The following is a 15,323-nucleotide window of genomic DNA, read 5'->3' on the forward strand; positions in this document are numbered from 1 at the left end:
TCTTGGTAAAACATGTGTGATTAAAGAGCGGTTTGTTTTTCTCAACAGGCGGTGGCCGAAGAGGGAGGATCTGGGTGCACGGAGCGCCACGCGGTTCTGCTCAGCCCGGTGGGAAAGCTCGAGATATCGGGCTGTGAAATGGGTCTACATGAGATCAAACTGCCCCAGCCCAGTGTGCTGCCCAGCAGGTGAGTTCACGTCCTCTCCATCCCACGTTTATGGATGTGCTAGAGCAAAGAGATTGCCCAGAGGGTCCAAGATGTGACTACATGTACCTGGTTTTACTCCAAAATGCATTTGTTTTTTCTTTCTCTGCTGCACCGTCAATTATTTTAGAGCATTTCTCTTAAAGCATTTTTACTGTAGGTTTTGAAAGTACATGCTGCCCCTAATTTTGGACGTGTGTAGATGTCACTGAGGAGTAAGAGCTCCTTGTGTACTGTGCAGATTTTGCGGACCTGTATCTAGATATGTATGTTCCAACAGGCAAAACTAGGATTAAATGATAGTTTTAATTGCTGTGTGCTACTTGTGAGAGCCTCAGTTCGTTCTGCACACCTGTAATGCCTTCTGAAGTTCAGAAGAGATGATTTATGTGGCAGCGGAGGTGATGTCTCAGATACAGGGCTGATGGAGGACATATTGGTCCATTTCAGTGTTGAATAGAAGTGCTGTTCGTTCTGCTGACGTCAGTCTGTCCTGTTCTCATCTTTGCTCTGTGCTTGCCCTTGTCTGTGAGGAAATGCTCGGTGACACTTTTTAGATGCAACACCAAATTACTTCAACGTTACTAGGTGCCAAATTCCTCTGCCAGAATGGAAGTTACTAATACTACTTATTGAAGGTGAGATTCTTGAGCTGTTGTTGGTAATATCATTGGCAGCCTTTGGCACAATCTGTTATAGCAAAGCTGCTTCTGACAAGACTCCAACAGGTTTGGCTTCCAATCTCTCCATATTATCCTTTTTGCTTCTGAAATTCTCCACTGATTTGTGGTGTTTCTCCTTTCCCATCCTCCTATTTTATTATCCACTTAAGCGTGTGTAAAATTAATCAGGAATATGAAGCATAACGTGCATTCTGGTTGAAATGTTTTTGCCTCCCATATAAAACCCCTCAAGCCTCTGGATTTGCCAGTTTTGCCAACTCTGGTGATATGGAAATAAGCACTTCAGTTTCTTCATGTTTTGGTATTGGGATGGAAATACAGCAGCATTGAGGATAAGCCTTTGCTGTAGAGCAGCATCTTCATGAAGAACAGCTGAGCAGACGAGGACTCTTCACCCTTGAGAAGAGGAAAAGTCAATGAGTGGGTGGAAGAGTAGTAGGAAAATAGTAGGAAAAGGGTCTGTGCTTATCAAAGGTGACAAATACAAGGAATTGTGTGGTGTGCTTTATATCGTTAGATGTAAATGGAATTGCATGAAAATAAAGCTGAAGGCAAATTGTCATGAAGTTGTGGATGCTAAAAAAATACAATCTCAAAGTGAAATGGCAGATCGTTGGAAGAAAATAATTACAGGCTCTTAATTAATAGAGGCCGAGAAGGTGGATGGGGAGGTGTTATTGTACTGGGTGTGTTTGTGTAGCTGTCCTGGAGAAATTAGAGTGAAGATCAGTGATTTCTGTACCTCTGGGGTTTCCCGTTTCCCTGGGTGGTTTCCCTCCTTTCTGAGCCAAATTTGTGTGGACAGTGAGTAACTTCAGAGCAAGTGGTGGTGGGGAAGAGGCGAGAAGTGGATCTTTCAGGCACACAGACCTTTTTCCAGGAAACATTTCAGTTTTCTCAGCGCTGAGATGATTTCCTGGCCTCCCAGAAGCATTGAGCCTTTGGTGGCATCTTGGTAGCACTTAAATCATGCGATCTGATAAGTTAGATGCACAAATTGTTCTTTTATAGGCGGAATATTACTCAAGAGCAGTTCAAATGTTAATGATAAGCAGAATACTCTTGCAATTACTTTAAGAATTTACATCTGAAGAAGTGGAGGGTGGGACTTGCTTTTGTCTTTACCGATGATAAAGTTCTAAAAATTTTAAAGCCGTGTGTAAATATTTGTACTGAAGTATAACATTTAATCTCTTGTACTCATCGCCGGTGAACAGTTGTTAAATCCGGCCTCATTATTTTCAACAGAATAAAATAAAAGCAAAGCAGTGCCCAGTGTTTGTAACTGGGTAATAAACACTATGGGAAGAACATTGGGTAGGGAAAAAAAATGTAAGAAACATAAAAATTGATTTTAATGGACTCCTGTTGGAGGGAACCATAATGAGCACAAGTCTGGTAATAAATATTGGTATTCTGCTCCACGGTGCTCGGGACTTTACATGTAGAATTGCATGTAACAATCAATATAGATTTTAGTTTTTTTTTTTAAACAAATAAGTAAACCTTTGAAATATATAAATACTTGTAATCAGTCAGACAAACCTGCTGGTTGTAGAGAAATCTGATAAGAGCGCTGGTTAATGGCATAATCGCTTTGTGGGGATTTTGTCTGTTTTACAGCTTGTAGAATACTGTGCAATTAATCACCCGAGATTACAACCATTCTGTGACCGCTCTCCTTAAAACTTAAGAACACAGACTATAATGTAGCCTGGAAGGAGAAGCAACAAAGTAAAATTCAGTTTTCAGTATGCTTGAAAGAAATTGATCTATTAATGAGATGAAACTAATTGTAATAACCTAAGGTTATTCGGTTCTCGCGAAGCCGGCAGTTTGAAAGTCAAAGCACGTCACGGCAGGATGGATTCTGTTTGGGGAGGAAGAGGTTTTATTTGTGTTTTAAATATATGTCTGTGTATATAAAATTTCATATACATACATGAAGACTTTCAGCTAAATACGATTGTGAAAGTTTAACTTTACCGAAGGGTAACTACAATTGTTTCTAACTGTTGTGCAATGTAAGTGCCGTGTTACCAATCGCCTGACTTAAACCAGCATCTCGACATCGCTTATTTCTTAAAGCAGGAACTTGAAATCACTTATTTCTATTTTAGCATTTAAATTGCGGATTGACTGGTTCATTTATTATTCAGGCTGGCATTGTCAATTAATAAAGTGCAATATATATGTGTGTAAGTATACATACAGGATATACATATTTAGTACTATATCAGCTATTATAGTTTTTCTTCCGCTATATACAAAAACAAAGATGAATTTTGATCAAGAGGTTCTCTTTCCTTCAGTACTCCCGCCTGAAATACTGCAAATGTTTAACTGTTTTTGCTCGTGTCCAAAAGAATAACCTCACTTTTTTACTGCCATTATACTTCTGAGTGTCTTTACAAGCCCCGACATTTCAGAATTGGTTTTCTTCATTATTCCGCTGTTGGCTGCGATGTTCCCACCCTCGTTTTAGTCCTGAGTCACCGGGATAAATTATCTGCTGGGTGAACAGGGGGTCGCAGTTGTGACTTTGTTCCCAGTAACAGAAACCACATTTGTATTTTCTGGGCTAAACATTTACAGCAGAAGACACTTTGGCAATATGGGACGTTGACTTGGCAGTTGCGGGGGGCAGCAAGGAAGAGTTTTTCCCTTGTGTTGCAAAAATCCAAATTCTTTCAAGAATTTCCTTGTTCCTTCGGGGAATTGCCCTGGAGTTCCCAGTGCAGTTGTATGGCCTGTGTAAGTGATAACGCAGGGAAATAAAGTGGCAACTGCAGGGTTTTAGTGAAAGAATCAGAATTGTTTTGGTTGGAAGAGACTGTCAAGATCAAGTCCAACCATTAACAGTAACCCATGTCCCTGAGAACCTCATCTCTGTCCAGCCCTCCAGGGATGGTGGCTCCAGCCCTGCCCTGGGCAGCCTGTTCCAATGCCCCACTGCCCTTTGGGGAAGAAACTGGTCCCAATAGGCAAGGGCAGTGATATAATACACTCTCTCCATTTTGTTGAGAAAATCTGGTATTATTGGTGGTAGCTTTGGGAAAAACAACACAACAGGAGAACTGCCATGACTCTGCACTCTAATGGGAAACTGAACATTGTTGGTGTGGTGTTCAGATCCCTTCAGTGCACTAAAAATATTTCTGCCGTATTTGTGAGATGTGACCGCGTAGTGATGCCTGCATGGGAAATGGGGGTTAAATTTGCTGTCTGATTAGTGGCACGGATCCAGGTCACGCTAATGTTGACATGCACCATGGGGTGTAGGGTTGAGGAGTTGAGTTTTTGCCCTTAAAAGCTTAGCTGGGCTGGCTCTGATCCTTGGACCTGGTGTTGGGGTAAGATGGGGTTGATTTGGAGACAACCACCCCCTGGGTCGGGAGCTCCTGCTTCTCAAATTTGAGAAGATTTGGCATTTCGTGCGTGTTTCTGGTAAGTGAGGCTGCCAGGTTGACTTGGTTCACCATTGCTTCAGTGGCCAAAATGGGCCTTTTCCTGGTGCTGTAGGTGCCCAACCTTCTTTTCATGCTCTTTTCAGAAGAGATTCTTCTGGAAGCAGCATGGTCCCATCTTACAGGTTATTTGCAAGTTTCTTTATAGTGTTTCACTTCCCTGCCTCTTCCTGAGGGAGATCAGAGGAGGAGGAACAAGGAGCCAGTTTGGCTGATCTTGTGTTATTAATTTGTCTCAACCTCTTATGGGTGAATCTGCAGTTCAAGAAGTTCGCCAGGGTTTCAGTCGGTCTCTGCCAGTTTAACATTATCAGAAACTGTCCAGAATCTCTGTTTAAACAGGTTTCCAGCTATTACAGGTTCAAAGAAAACCTCAAGTGGAAGCAGATGTGTACGGGAGCCTGATGAAAGCCCAGAACAATAACTTGGAGAGGTGTGAACCACTCTGCTCATCTCTGAGATATTTAATCATAGCCAGTGATGATGGTTGAAATGTCAACTTTGCCAACTGTTTTATTCCTCTTACTGTAAAGTTTGTCATGAGTGACATCTCACTTTGATGCCACAATTGGGAAGAATTTGGGGGAGAGAGTGCCGCTCCTGGTTTCCTCAACGAGCATCAGCCAAGCCTAAGAAACTTAGGCGGAGCTCAGGGGTGTGCTGAAAACTGACTGAGGTAGATTTGAGTTTGAACAGATTTCTGGTTTATTGTGAACATCTGATGAGACTTATGTGACCAGAGGTTTATTGGCAGTGTAGCTTCAAGAGGTGCTGCTCATCTCCAGGCAGTTCTTCCTTCAAATTATTGTGGAACAGCGGAGATTTTTCCAATTAAAATGGTATGGATATAAAACCCAGATGAAAGTACATCTGTTTAGTAAAGAATGAATGGTTTGGGGATGATCTCTAAATGCAGAGTGGGAGCAGGGAGGGGAAGGGTGTCCTGCTGAAACTCCAGCTGCTGGTAGCGTGGGCTCCGTAGGCTCTTGGTTGCTTTTTTAGCAAAGCTGTGGTGTGTGGGGAGTGGACTAGATGACCTTTTGAGGTCCCTTCCAATCCCTCACATTCTGTGATTATCTGGTGGAACCAAACTGCTGGGTTCTGCTGTTCTGCAGAGCCTGACGTTGCCGCTGTTGAAGCTCGATTCCCACCATGGGTAGTTCATTTACAGCCATTGCTCTTGGGTAAGTAAAGCCCTACTGCTGGTTATGTCAAAGACCAAGACCAGAGTCCATGTAGAGTCATCCTGCAGTCTGCATGCAGTTTATGGACTTTACGAGTAATAAGATTAAAATTCAACACCTCTCTAGTTTTTGGAAAATCATGTTTATCCAGCACTGGAGCAGCGTTTGCCCTGTGCAGGGTGGAATTCCTGCCCGCGTGGAGGGAGGCGCTTAAAACCCCAATCGTTTGTGGACAGGCCCCGATGCATTGCATTCCTGCCACCTGGAACAGAGCACTGGCTCTTGGAAATACTGTAATCAGCCGAGCTGACAGCACTTATCAATGATCAAAGTATGTTTTGCATGGCACTTTCCTTTTTTTGATAGTTTAATGTATTTAATTACTGTTTACAGTGACTGGGAAATGGTTCATTAGATGGATCTTTTTTAGGCGTTAATACAAACAGATTAGGTTAGAGATACAGTCAGCATTTGATCCGAGTGTGTTAAATGCTTTAGTAGCTACTAGGTGAAGGGCTTGGATGGCTCCACGTGTTCTTTGCTTCTGTGATAACTTGTTCTCAAAGGCTTCCAAGTGGTGCTTTGGCTTGGAGAGCACCTGGTCCTTCTGGGGTGATGCTCAATGCGTGGAGCAAAACCCACACGGTATTTAATGTTTGTTCATTTGAAACTGGGGAGTAATACACACGTGCTCTGCGTTGGTCTGGTCTCTAGGCTGCTTCTCGTGTGCTTTAAACCTTCACCGTCCTGAAAGTCTTGATTTATGTGTCGATGAGCAAAGGGAAAGCGTGTTGGGGGCACCTGTGTAGAAGAGTCACCAAAGGGAGAAGGTCCCAGTCCTACATGTCTGTCTTCAAACCTTTTGTCTCTATATATCTGTGAACTCGTGGCACTGTTTTCACAGGTCTCCTTGAGCTTTCTGCCACTTAAAGCAGAACATGCAGATGCCTTAATAGGAAGATGGTGCCTGTTACTTCAAATTACTTCAAAATTCCACTAGAAAGAAATATTACCTACTGTGGTAGAAGTGTCTACAAATATCCAGGCATCAATCTTTATTTCAGCAGATGCAATGGATGTGGCAGGAAGAGTTATTATATAGCATAGTCCTCCTTTTATTAAAAATAAACTGGGCTGGGTGTTTTCATGGTTTCTTGTGGACGTGCTACAGATTGTTTATGCTGCATTGAGATAAGGAAACTTGTTATTGTAGTGTTTCGGAAGCCTAAACAAAATGAACATGGAAGACGTTTAGACTTTGTCAAAACCTTACATGTAGTACAGCTGAAATATGTAGTTTCCTGCGTTTCTGGAAGTGGTTTGCGGGGTAAGTTTCACTGTCAGCGGTGGATGGGGAACTTTATTTTGCACAATTGGCAAAACCCACGTTCCTCTTTCTCTTCATTTGAAGCGAATCTGGAGCAGCTCTGCTGTGATCAGTTCCAGACCTTACATGTGTTACTTGTCTGACAGCGCTGCTGTATTTCTGTTCACCTGTCCAAGACGCTGTTACAGATCCAAATAGAGTGGGTTTTGTAATCTTCATGGCTGTGGTTTGGTTTATTTGAGGGCTCTGTTTTACAAAAAAAAAAAAGGAAACATCCTTTTTTATGGTAATAATCTGCTATTTTGAAGCCTTTAATGTTAACACCATGTCCAAGTGCTAGAAGACCCGTTTGGGTGTGCACAACAGAAACCTTTGTGCTCAAGCGCTGTGTGTTTGTAAACCTCGATGGTTTGGCCAACACTTCTAAAGCCAGAAATGTTCCAACAACCCAGTGAGCGCGTTTTACAGTGGTGATATTTTCAAATGGCAAAAGTAACAACGGACTGTATTAGATAATATAACTTGTGCAGACACCCACTTGAAAATACCGCGGAGATGATGGGTTTATTTGCAGTGTGGAAGATGTAAAGCTGTAATAGTGATGAAAAACAATTCTGCTGAAGAAGAGTGTGAGAATTTGTCTGTGCAGCGTTGTCTCTTTGGGAAGTTTAGGAAGGAAATGTTTTGGTGCCCGGTGCTGTGCCGGAGACGCGGTGCCTGGTGTGTGTTCGGTAGCTCTGCCCTAATTCAGGCCATGAGCGGCACCTTTTCCACTTCTCGTGCCGGGGCAGATTAATGCACTGGAGCATTTTTCCATTGAGAATCCTCACTGTAAAGGTGGGAAAATGGGCTGCGTAATGACATGGATTATGTTTCTATTATGGATCAGAATGAGTGGGCATTCCCAAGTAGTGCAGCTCTTCAGCTTGGTTTTCTTCCCAGGCTTCTCCAGTCCTCCAAAAAAAATCTAGATACATAGATAACGCTGAGAATAATTTAAAGCCACGGAGCTGTTTTGGGGTTCAACAGTGTGGTATAAGTACGAGCACCCCTCTGGATAACAGGAACCCTTCTTGCAGCTCTCCTTGAGTGATAGAATTGAATCATAAGAAGTATTTTGCTGAGAAGTGCCTGATTTCTACCGGGGGAGCCTTGACCATGCCGATGCTGTGAGCAGAGCACTGGATGGTCTTTGGGAAGTGCGTGTTATTTGGGGTTTGGTGCTGGTTTTGTGGGTTTTTTTGCTACTTGGGTTCATGCATTTGCAGGAAAACTTGCAAAGATCTCATACTAATTAGCACCAGGTTGTGCTAATTATAGCTGTTCTGGAAATTCTGTTCTGGAAATTAGGACAGGGAACTGCTGGAGAGGGTCCAGCGTAGGGCAACCAAGATGATTAAGGGAGTGGAGCACCTCCCTTATGAAGAAAGGCTGAGGGAGCTGGGTCTCTTTAGTTTGGAGAAGAGGAGACTGAGGGGTGACCTTATTAATGTTCATAAATATGTAGAGGGTGAGTGCCATGGGGATGGAGCCAGGCTCTTCTCGGTGGCAAACAATGATAGGACAAGGGGTAATGGGATCAAGCTGGAACACAAGAGGTTCCACTTAAATTTGAGAAGAAACTTCTTCTCAGTAAGGGTGACAGACACTGGAACAGGCTGCCCAGGGGGGTTGTGGAGTCTCCTTCTCTGGAGACATTCCAACCCGCCTGGACATGTTCCTGTGCGACCTCACCTGGGTGTTCCTGCTCCATGGGGGGATTGGACTAGATGGTCTTTTGAGGTCCCTTCCAATCCCAAACATACTGTGATACTGTGAAATTCCTCCCGCAGTTCTCTTGTGCAAAGGGACTTGCAGGTGTGTAACTGGGTAGGACAGAGCCCAGTAAATGTCCCCGGAGCGCGGAGCTGCCAGGGAAATGTGTCCTGAGCACATGTGGCTTCTGCGAGGCCTCGGCTTGGCCGTTACATTGATTTTCAGTTGCATTGGGAATGACCTTCGGAACGCTGTGCTGGCAAAGAAAGAGTTAAATTTGAAAACCTTCTCCTGTAACTCTAAATGCTGTTTTTATTTTTTTTTTTCCACAAATGTAACCTTTTAACATTTATTTTTAGCTTTTACATTAATATATGTAAAAATATTAAAAGCTCTTGTATATTACATTAAAAACTTATGTCAGCTGCCCTGCTTTTTCCTATTTATTAAAACTTTTCAAGCAGTGAAAACATTTTACTTGTTAATGAGGGGAAGAAGGAAAATTAATGACATAGAGCTTGGATCTTCCAAGATGTCTCCTTTTAACCATGCAAAACCAGCTCTTTTCCCACACTATGTAGTTTAATTTCTGTGTTAGGGTTCAGTAAGCAAATGCAAATAGATTTAATGATTTGCATCAGTAGATCACTTCTCAGTTTAATATCCTCTGATATTTTGGTCAAGGACTTTTTCTTTGGGAGGCTTGTGCTGGTTTGGAGGGTGAAAATATTAATAGTGGTGGCATTGTTCAAGTAAAGCAAGGGGAATGTGTAACTTATTCAAAAGCAGCATCTCATGTTGTCTTCTCACTGGGATCACACAGTGGAAAAGTTATCCAGAAAAAGACACTTACGAATAATTGCTGATTGTATTAAATGTTTAGTACAGGTTTCTGTATTGGGTTCTCCTGGAAGCCTTGAGCTTCTGGGTTTTCCTTTTGCTGTGGGTATCTCTGGGTCTGGAGCTGCTCCTGGGAACGCGGTGACTTAAAACTGTGTTGTCATGGATAATTTGAAGTGTCTGATTTTTGTTGAGATCTGGGAACTTTGGCTTCAGTACATCTCCCATGTAGTTCTTCTAAAATGTTCTGAAAGTTTTAAAGCCTCAAATGTGTGATAAGCAGTAATTGAAACTAATAGGCAGCAACTGAGCTCCTCCAGGCCACCAGCCAGTAAGTGACATGGTGGGAGTTTGCTATGAACCGTGGAAGCCACCTTTGAACAACTGGGGTCTCCAAACAGGATCACAGAATGGTTGGGGTTGGACTTCAGCCTCCCTGCAATCTCATGAATAGGCAGCATAGTGGGATCCAAGCTCTCAAGATGCTTTCTGGAGGACATCAAGGACTCTTTGACGCGTGGCCCTGGATGGGGGAGCCAAGGGTCTGCTGCTCAGTAATTGGGAGGAACAGTTTGTGGGTGTTGGGTTGGTGGCAGCCTTGGCTGGGCTGTGAGACTCTGGATGCAAAGGAGGATTTAGGAAATACTGCCCAGGCTCGTAGGGATGATGTCAAGAAAGTGAAACCTCAGCTGGAGTTTGGAGTGAAAAAGGGATGTGAAAGGCAACAAGAAGAGTTTCTGCTGCTGTGTCAAAGATCAAACAAGGAGAACATGCAGCTCCTGGTGACCATGGACCCAGGTAAGGGGAAGATGGCTTGGGCTGTTTCCTGGGGTCCTTTCTCTCCAGGATCATCCTGGCAGCCTGTGGTTGCATTGGGACACCCTGAAAACAACCATTGATAAGAACATTTATGTAAAGCACTGAACTGGAGCTTTGCTCTTGAAGATACATTGTCCCCAAGCCCTGGTGATATTAACATATGACAGGCTGGTTTTGCAATTCCTTTCTTAAAATCTGCAGAAGAAACTAATTTTGATCAATGGGTTTTGATTTCTATTGAAACTAAAATGAAATAGGAAGCAATGCAAATGAGATGAGTATCCAGGGCAGTGGATTTGTGGTCCTGATCAGATGCTCACTTCAAAGTTGCTGTAGGAAATACAAGATTCGAAGTACACAATATGGAAACTTGTCATGGGAGGGTGTGCTGCATAAACGTGTTTGTACATGCATGTGTTTTTCTAAAGATTCACATCAAGGGGTATTTTTTGGCTGGTGATACCTCATTGTGTGCCATGGGAGGCAGCAGAAGGGCAGAAGGTGGGAACGATCACCATCCTATCTGCTGCTGGTTTGTGTGGATATCCTGCCTTGTGTCTGCTGTAATACCTGAATTTAAACAAATTAATAAGTAAAACTTCTTCCAACAGTGTAGTTATTCTGCTTGCTTTTAAATAATTTATCTCCAGAAATCCCTGGTATGTTTTTGATGAACCTCCTTTGACTGAGCTTAGTGTTCTAGGAGCAGAGACCACCTTACTGTGTTTGGATTGTTTTCGTTTTCTTCTTTCTTATGGTGTCACTTCGTTTCACCAAAACAAGCAAAATGATAGTTTGGGAATGTTTCTCTTTTGAATCTGTTCCAAATCCACTGTTTTTTGGGGTAAGCGTGGGGTAGAGGACATCAGTTCTTGGCCTGTATTCGTTGTTGTCACAGTTCCTTGGACGGTGCTGGATGGAATGAACTCACAGAAGAGTCAAAGGCAGCGTGTGTTAAACTCACAGAGCTCCTCACAAATGGAGCAAGAAGGGAATGGCAATGCGGTGCTCAATGGAACCGCATCCTCCTTGGGTTCCTGAAAACAAGTCTGAATATTTGAGTTTTAATTCATGATCAGAATTACCTCTTCACCAGGAAAGAATGCCAACTGTTCCATCTATTCTGTGTTAGGATGGTTTCCTTCACCTTATCAGTAGTTGCTTCACTATGTAGTCTTTAAATCTAACTTTCCCCGATTCCTTAAGATATTCATTAAAGGATGAAATGAGAATAATTCTAAGGATAAATATCCTGTAGATTTCTCTTTGCTAGTTCTCAGACATTGTGGTTAAGCAGAAATAAGTTCCTATTGGCTGTTGAAGAATTTAAGGTTGTTTACTGCATATAATCCTTCAAGTGATAAATACACACAATTGCCTCTTTGCTTATTAAAATGGGTGCTTGCTGGTGATAAAAGCGTTTTGATTGCTCCTGAACTTCTGAGTGAATGTATCAGATGTAGACAGAAAATGTGCAATCCCGGTGATCAGTTAATCAAATGAGTTTTTGAAGAGCTATCAGTTTCTTAATTTTGATATTGGAGAGACTTACTGTTGTAGTCTGCTAATATGTAAGTTGTCATTCATACTAAGAGATTTTTTTAAGTTGTATTTTATTTTCCTAAGGAACTTCATAATAACCTGGATTTATACATGATGTAAGGACTGTCTGGCGTGAAACATAACTATTGCAGAGGACCTTTATGCTGTGCTAGTTCAGAGCAAGAAGTAACGAGGTGAAGTTGGAATCACTTTGTACTTTAGATTATCAGTCGATTGTTCTCTTCTCATTTGTTCCTCCTGGGTGCGTGTACCCTTGGTTTTGCCATTCCACGGCTGGGTTTGACTTGTCTTCAGGTGATTATTAACATAGTCCCTCTGTGCATCTTGCTTGTGGTGATGTTTTAGCAGTGGTACGTGGTCTTTGAGGGCTGGATGAGTTTGTTTTATATGAAGGTGCATATAGTACTTATTTAAAATATACATCCACAAGCAGATACTTTATCTGGGAGATGCTGGGTAGACACGGCGCTTGGTGCCAGCTTGGCTCCGATGATAAGGGATGATATTTGGAACCTGCTAATGGAGTTTTAGCTGCACAAATGGTGACCAGTTTGTACTCCCGATGGAAAACCTCTCCAGAGCCGGAAAGAAAGCGTTGGAAAATACAACTTTTTGCCACATTCATTGGACTGCGCTACTGGACAGGTTGACATTTCTCCTCACGTGTGCAGAACCAAGTCGGCAGCCTGCCTACCATAAGAAAATGTAGGATTCCATGGATTGTTCTTACCATGCAGTCTGGGCAATTGGCTTAGTTTTCAAGTTTCAGACACACGTCCTGCAAAGGTCCAGGATAGGGGCTGTGATTTAGCTATGCTGACCAAAATACACCTTGGAGAAGACCTCTTGTGATGGATAACTGCACTAACAGCCTGAGCTGTAGATGCCTGGATATAAAGGAGAAGGAGGATGAAGAATATTTCCTGCCTTATTTCTTTAAAAAACTCTTTAAGTTAGATGATCTGAATTGGGAGGAGTTCTTGAAAGTTTAAACGTTGTATGAAACTTGGCCATAAATATAAATCAGCTTATATTAAGGCAATTTGTGATGTAATACCTCAATTTGGAAGTAGTCATTCTTCACAGCTCATGAATGTTCTTCACCTCTGATAATAGTTTGTTCTAATTTTAAGTGCCGATGTGAACACTTGAAGAATATAGAAACTGTCTGTGTTTATGCCTCTAAAATTCAAAGTCCAGACTGACCCGATGTCTGGGTCGCACTGTTCCTGTCCCCCGTCTCCATGTCTTCAAAACAGTCTCATTTTCTGTGGTTTCTTCTGCTGATGGTGGCAGAACCAACTCACCGAGCTCATCAGTGGGGTTTTTCTCGCTGGCTTCTGAAGGCTTTTTGCAGCTGGACATTTTGGGAGGGTTTTTTCCCGCTCCATCCCTGTCAAACCACGTCCCCGTTTCACTCCGCTCCGCTGTTGGTTGCAGGTTCTCCTGGTGGTGGTCGGGATCACCCATCAGCTCCTGCGGGTCCGGAGCTTTCTGTGCGCCGGGTAATATTGCTTGTGACTCTGAGGCTGTCCAGATGCTCTTCATTTATGCAGATATCCTCTGGGTTTTGAGATTTATGTTTCAGCGAAACAGAGGATATCCTCAGGGTTGCGATGCCGCGTTCTCGCTTCCTGTCTGCTCTGGGAAATACGTTTTAAAGTTCTTGTTCATAGAACTTACAGCAATAACAAAAACAGGCAACAAAAGAATACAGGAACAACAAAAAAATTGTGATAGATTTGATTTCCAGTGCATGCAGGTAATTTAGAAATAACAAAGAATCCTTTGTCTGAAGTAATGATAAATCGCAGTAAAAAGATGCCAAATGGCCCCAAAAAACAACCCCAAGGTATAACGGAGCTGGAGGAAAACAAAAAGTAGCTGGGATGTACATTGTTGATAACACTTTGTGCTTGCTGGGAGTGCTGCCTTCGCAGCTGGGGTGAGCCGGACTCAGCTTCCCTGGGATGTGGATCTAGAATCCTGTTTATTTCACAGGCTGCAAAACTGCAAGTGCAGAGAAATTTCTCACTTTGAAAGCAGTGTTACCCAAACACTCACTTTTAGTGCTTTTTAAAAAAATATTTATTATTATTATTATTTTTTTAGTCCAGCATGCCAGATCTGAATTTTTGTCTGCGTCTGGTTGGGTTTAGTGTTTAGATCACTGAAGGTATTTCTGAATGATATGGGTCTGCTTACTGATACTCATTCCAAAACCTTGCTGTGCATCTTAATTCTTAGTTTTATTGAAATCTTTAAAAGAACTATCAGAATGAGCACATATTTACTAGTTTATTAAACAGTAGCATTGCTGAAATAATAAAGTACTACTGGTTGTGACACTTCTGTGTATGATATTTTTGCTTTGTCTCCAGTCACATTGTGACTGTGTTCACTCAATACTTGTCTTTTAGGTCTGTCACTTTATCAAAAATCCACAGTAATTGGGATAATTGATGACCAGGCTGACTCTCAACTCTCACAACTTAAGTGCTGTCCTGACAGAGCCTGTAGTTGTGGAACTGAGAGCTCTGCTTTGCTTTGGACTCCAGAAGACACATCTGTGTATGTTAATTGGGAAATAACTTTTTATTTATTCACCCAGCACTTGTAAATTGGGAGTCCTGTCAAGTACTAGCTTTCCATCTTGAGAAAACTTTTCAACTGGTAAGGAGCTGAATTCTATTAGGTTGCCTTATAGGAACGGGGATTTTTCTGCTCAGGAGCTGGAGATCTCCATGGGTCTCAGGTTATGGAAGAGTTTTGTTGCAACCCAGTTGACCTCATGGAAAATACTGAGCTCTAAGGGGAGGTTGAGCTCCATTCCAGTGTCCTCTTTGACAGCAGGGTGACCATGAGCCAGCACTGGCCCTTGTGGCCAGGAAGCCAATGGGACCTGGGGTGGGTTAGAAGGAGGTGGTCAGTAGGTCAGAGAGGTTCTCCTGCCCCTCTGCTCTGCCCTGGGGAGACCACACCTGGAATATTGTGTCCAGTTGTGGCCCCTCAGTTCCAGCAGGACAGGGAACTGCTGGAGAGAGTCCAGCGCAGCCACCAAGATGCTGCAGGGAGTGGAGCATCTCCCGTGTGAGGAAAGGTTGAGGGAGCTGGGGCTCTGGAGCTGGACAAGAGGACACTGAGGGGGGACTCATTCCTGGGGATCAATATGGAAAGGGGCAGTGTCAGGAGGATGGAGCCAGGCTCTTCTGGTGACAACCAGTGACAGGACAAGGGGCAATGGGTGCAAACTGGAACACAGGAGGTTCCACTTAAATTTGAGAAGAAACTTGTTCCCGGTGAGGGTGGCAGAGCCTGGCCCAGGCTGCCCAGGGGGTTGTGGAGTCTCCTTCCGTGCAGACATTGCAACCCGCCTGGACACCTTCCTGTGTAACCTCAGCTGGGTGTTCCTGCTCCATGGGGGGTTGCACTGGATGAGCTTTACAGGGCCCTTCCAACCCCTGACATTCTGGGATTCT

General features: G+C 43.1%; 1 protein-coding gene across 2 annotated transcripts in view; it reads left to right on the forward strand.

Annotated features, from left to right (window-relative positions):
• MGMT (O-6-methylguanine-DNA methyltransferase) overlaps positions 1-15,323 on the forward strand; it is a 152,257-nt gene that overhangs the window by 21,234 nt on the left and 115,700 nt on the right. For both annotated transcript variants that reach the window (XM_082053791.1, XM_082053792.1), the window contains one exon: positions 49-188. In XM_082053791.1, coding sequence (XP_081909917.1) covers positions 49-188 — 140 coding nt within the window. The remainder of the gene's footprint in view (positions 1-48; positions 189-15,323) is intronic.

This window comes from Streptopelia decaocto (genome assembly GCF_964273445.1).
Source record: "Streptopelia decaocto genome assembly, chromosome: 5".
Classification (NCBI taxonomy): Eukaryota; Metazoa; Chordata; class Aves; order Columbiformes; family Columbidae; genus Streptopelia; species Streptopelia decaocto.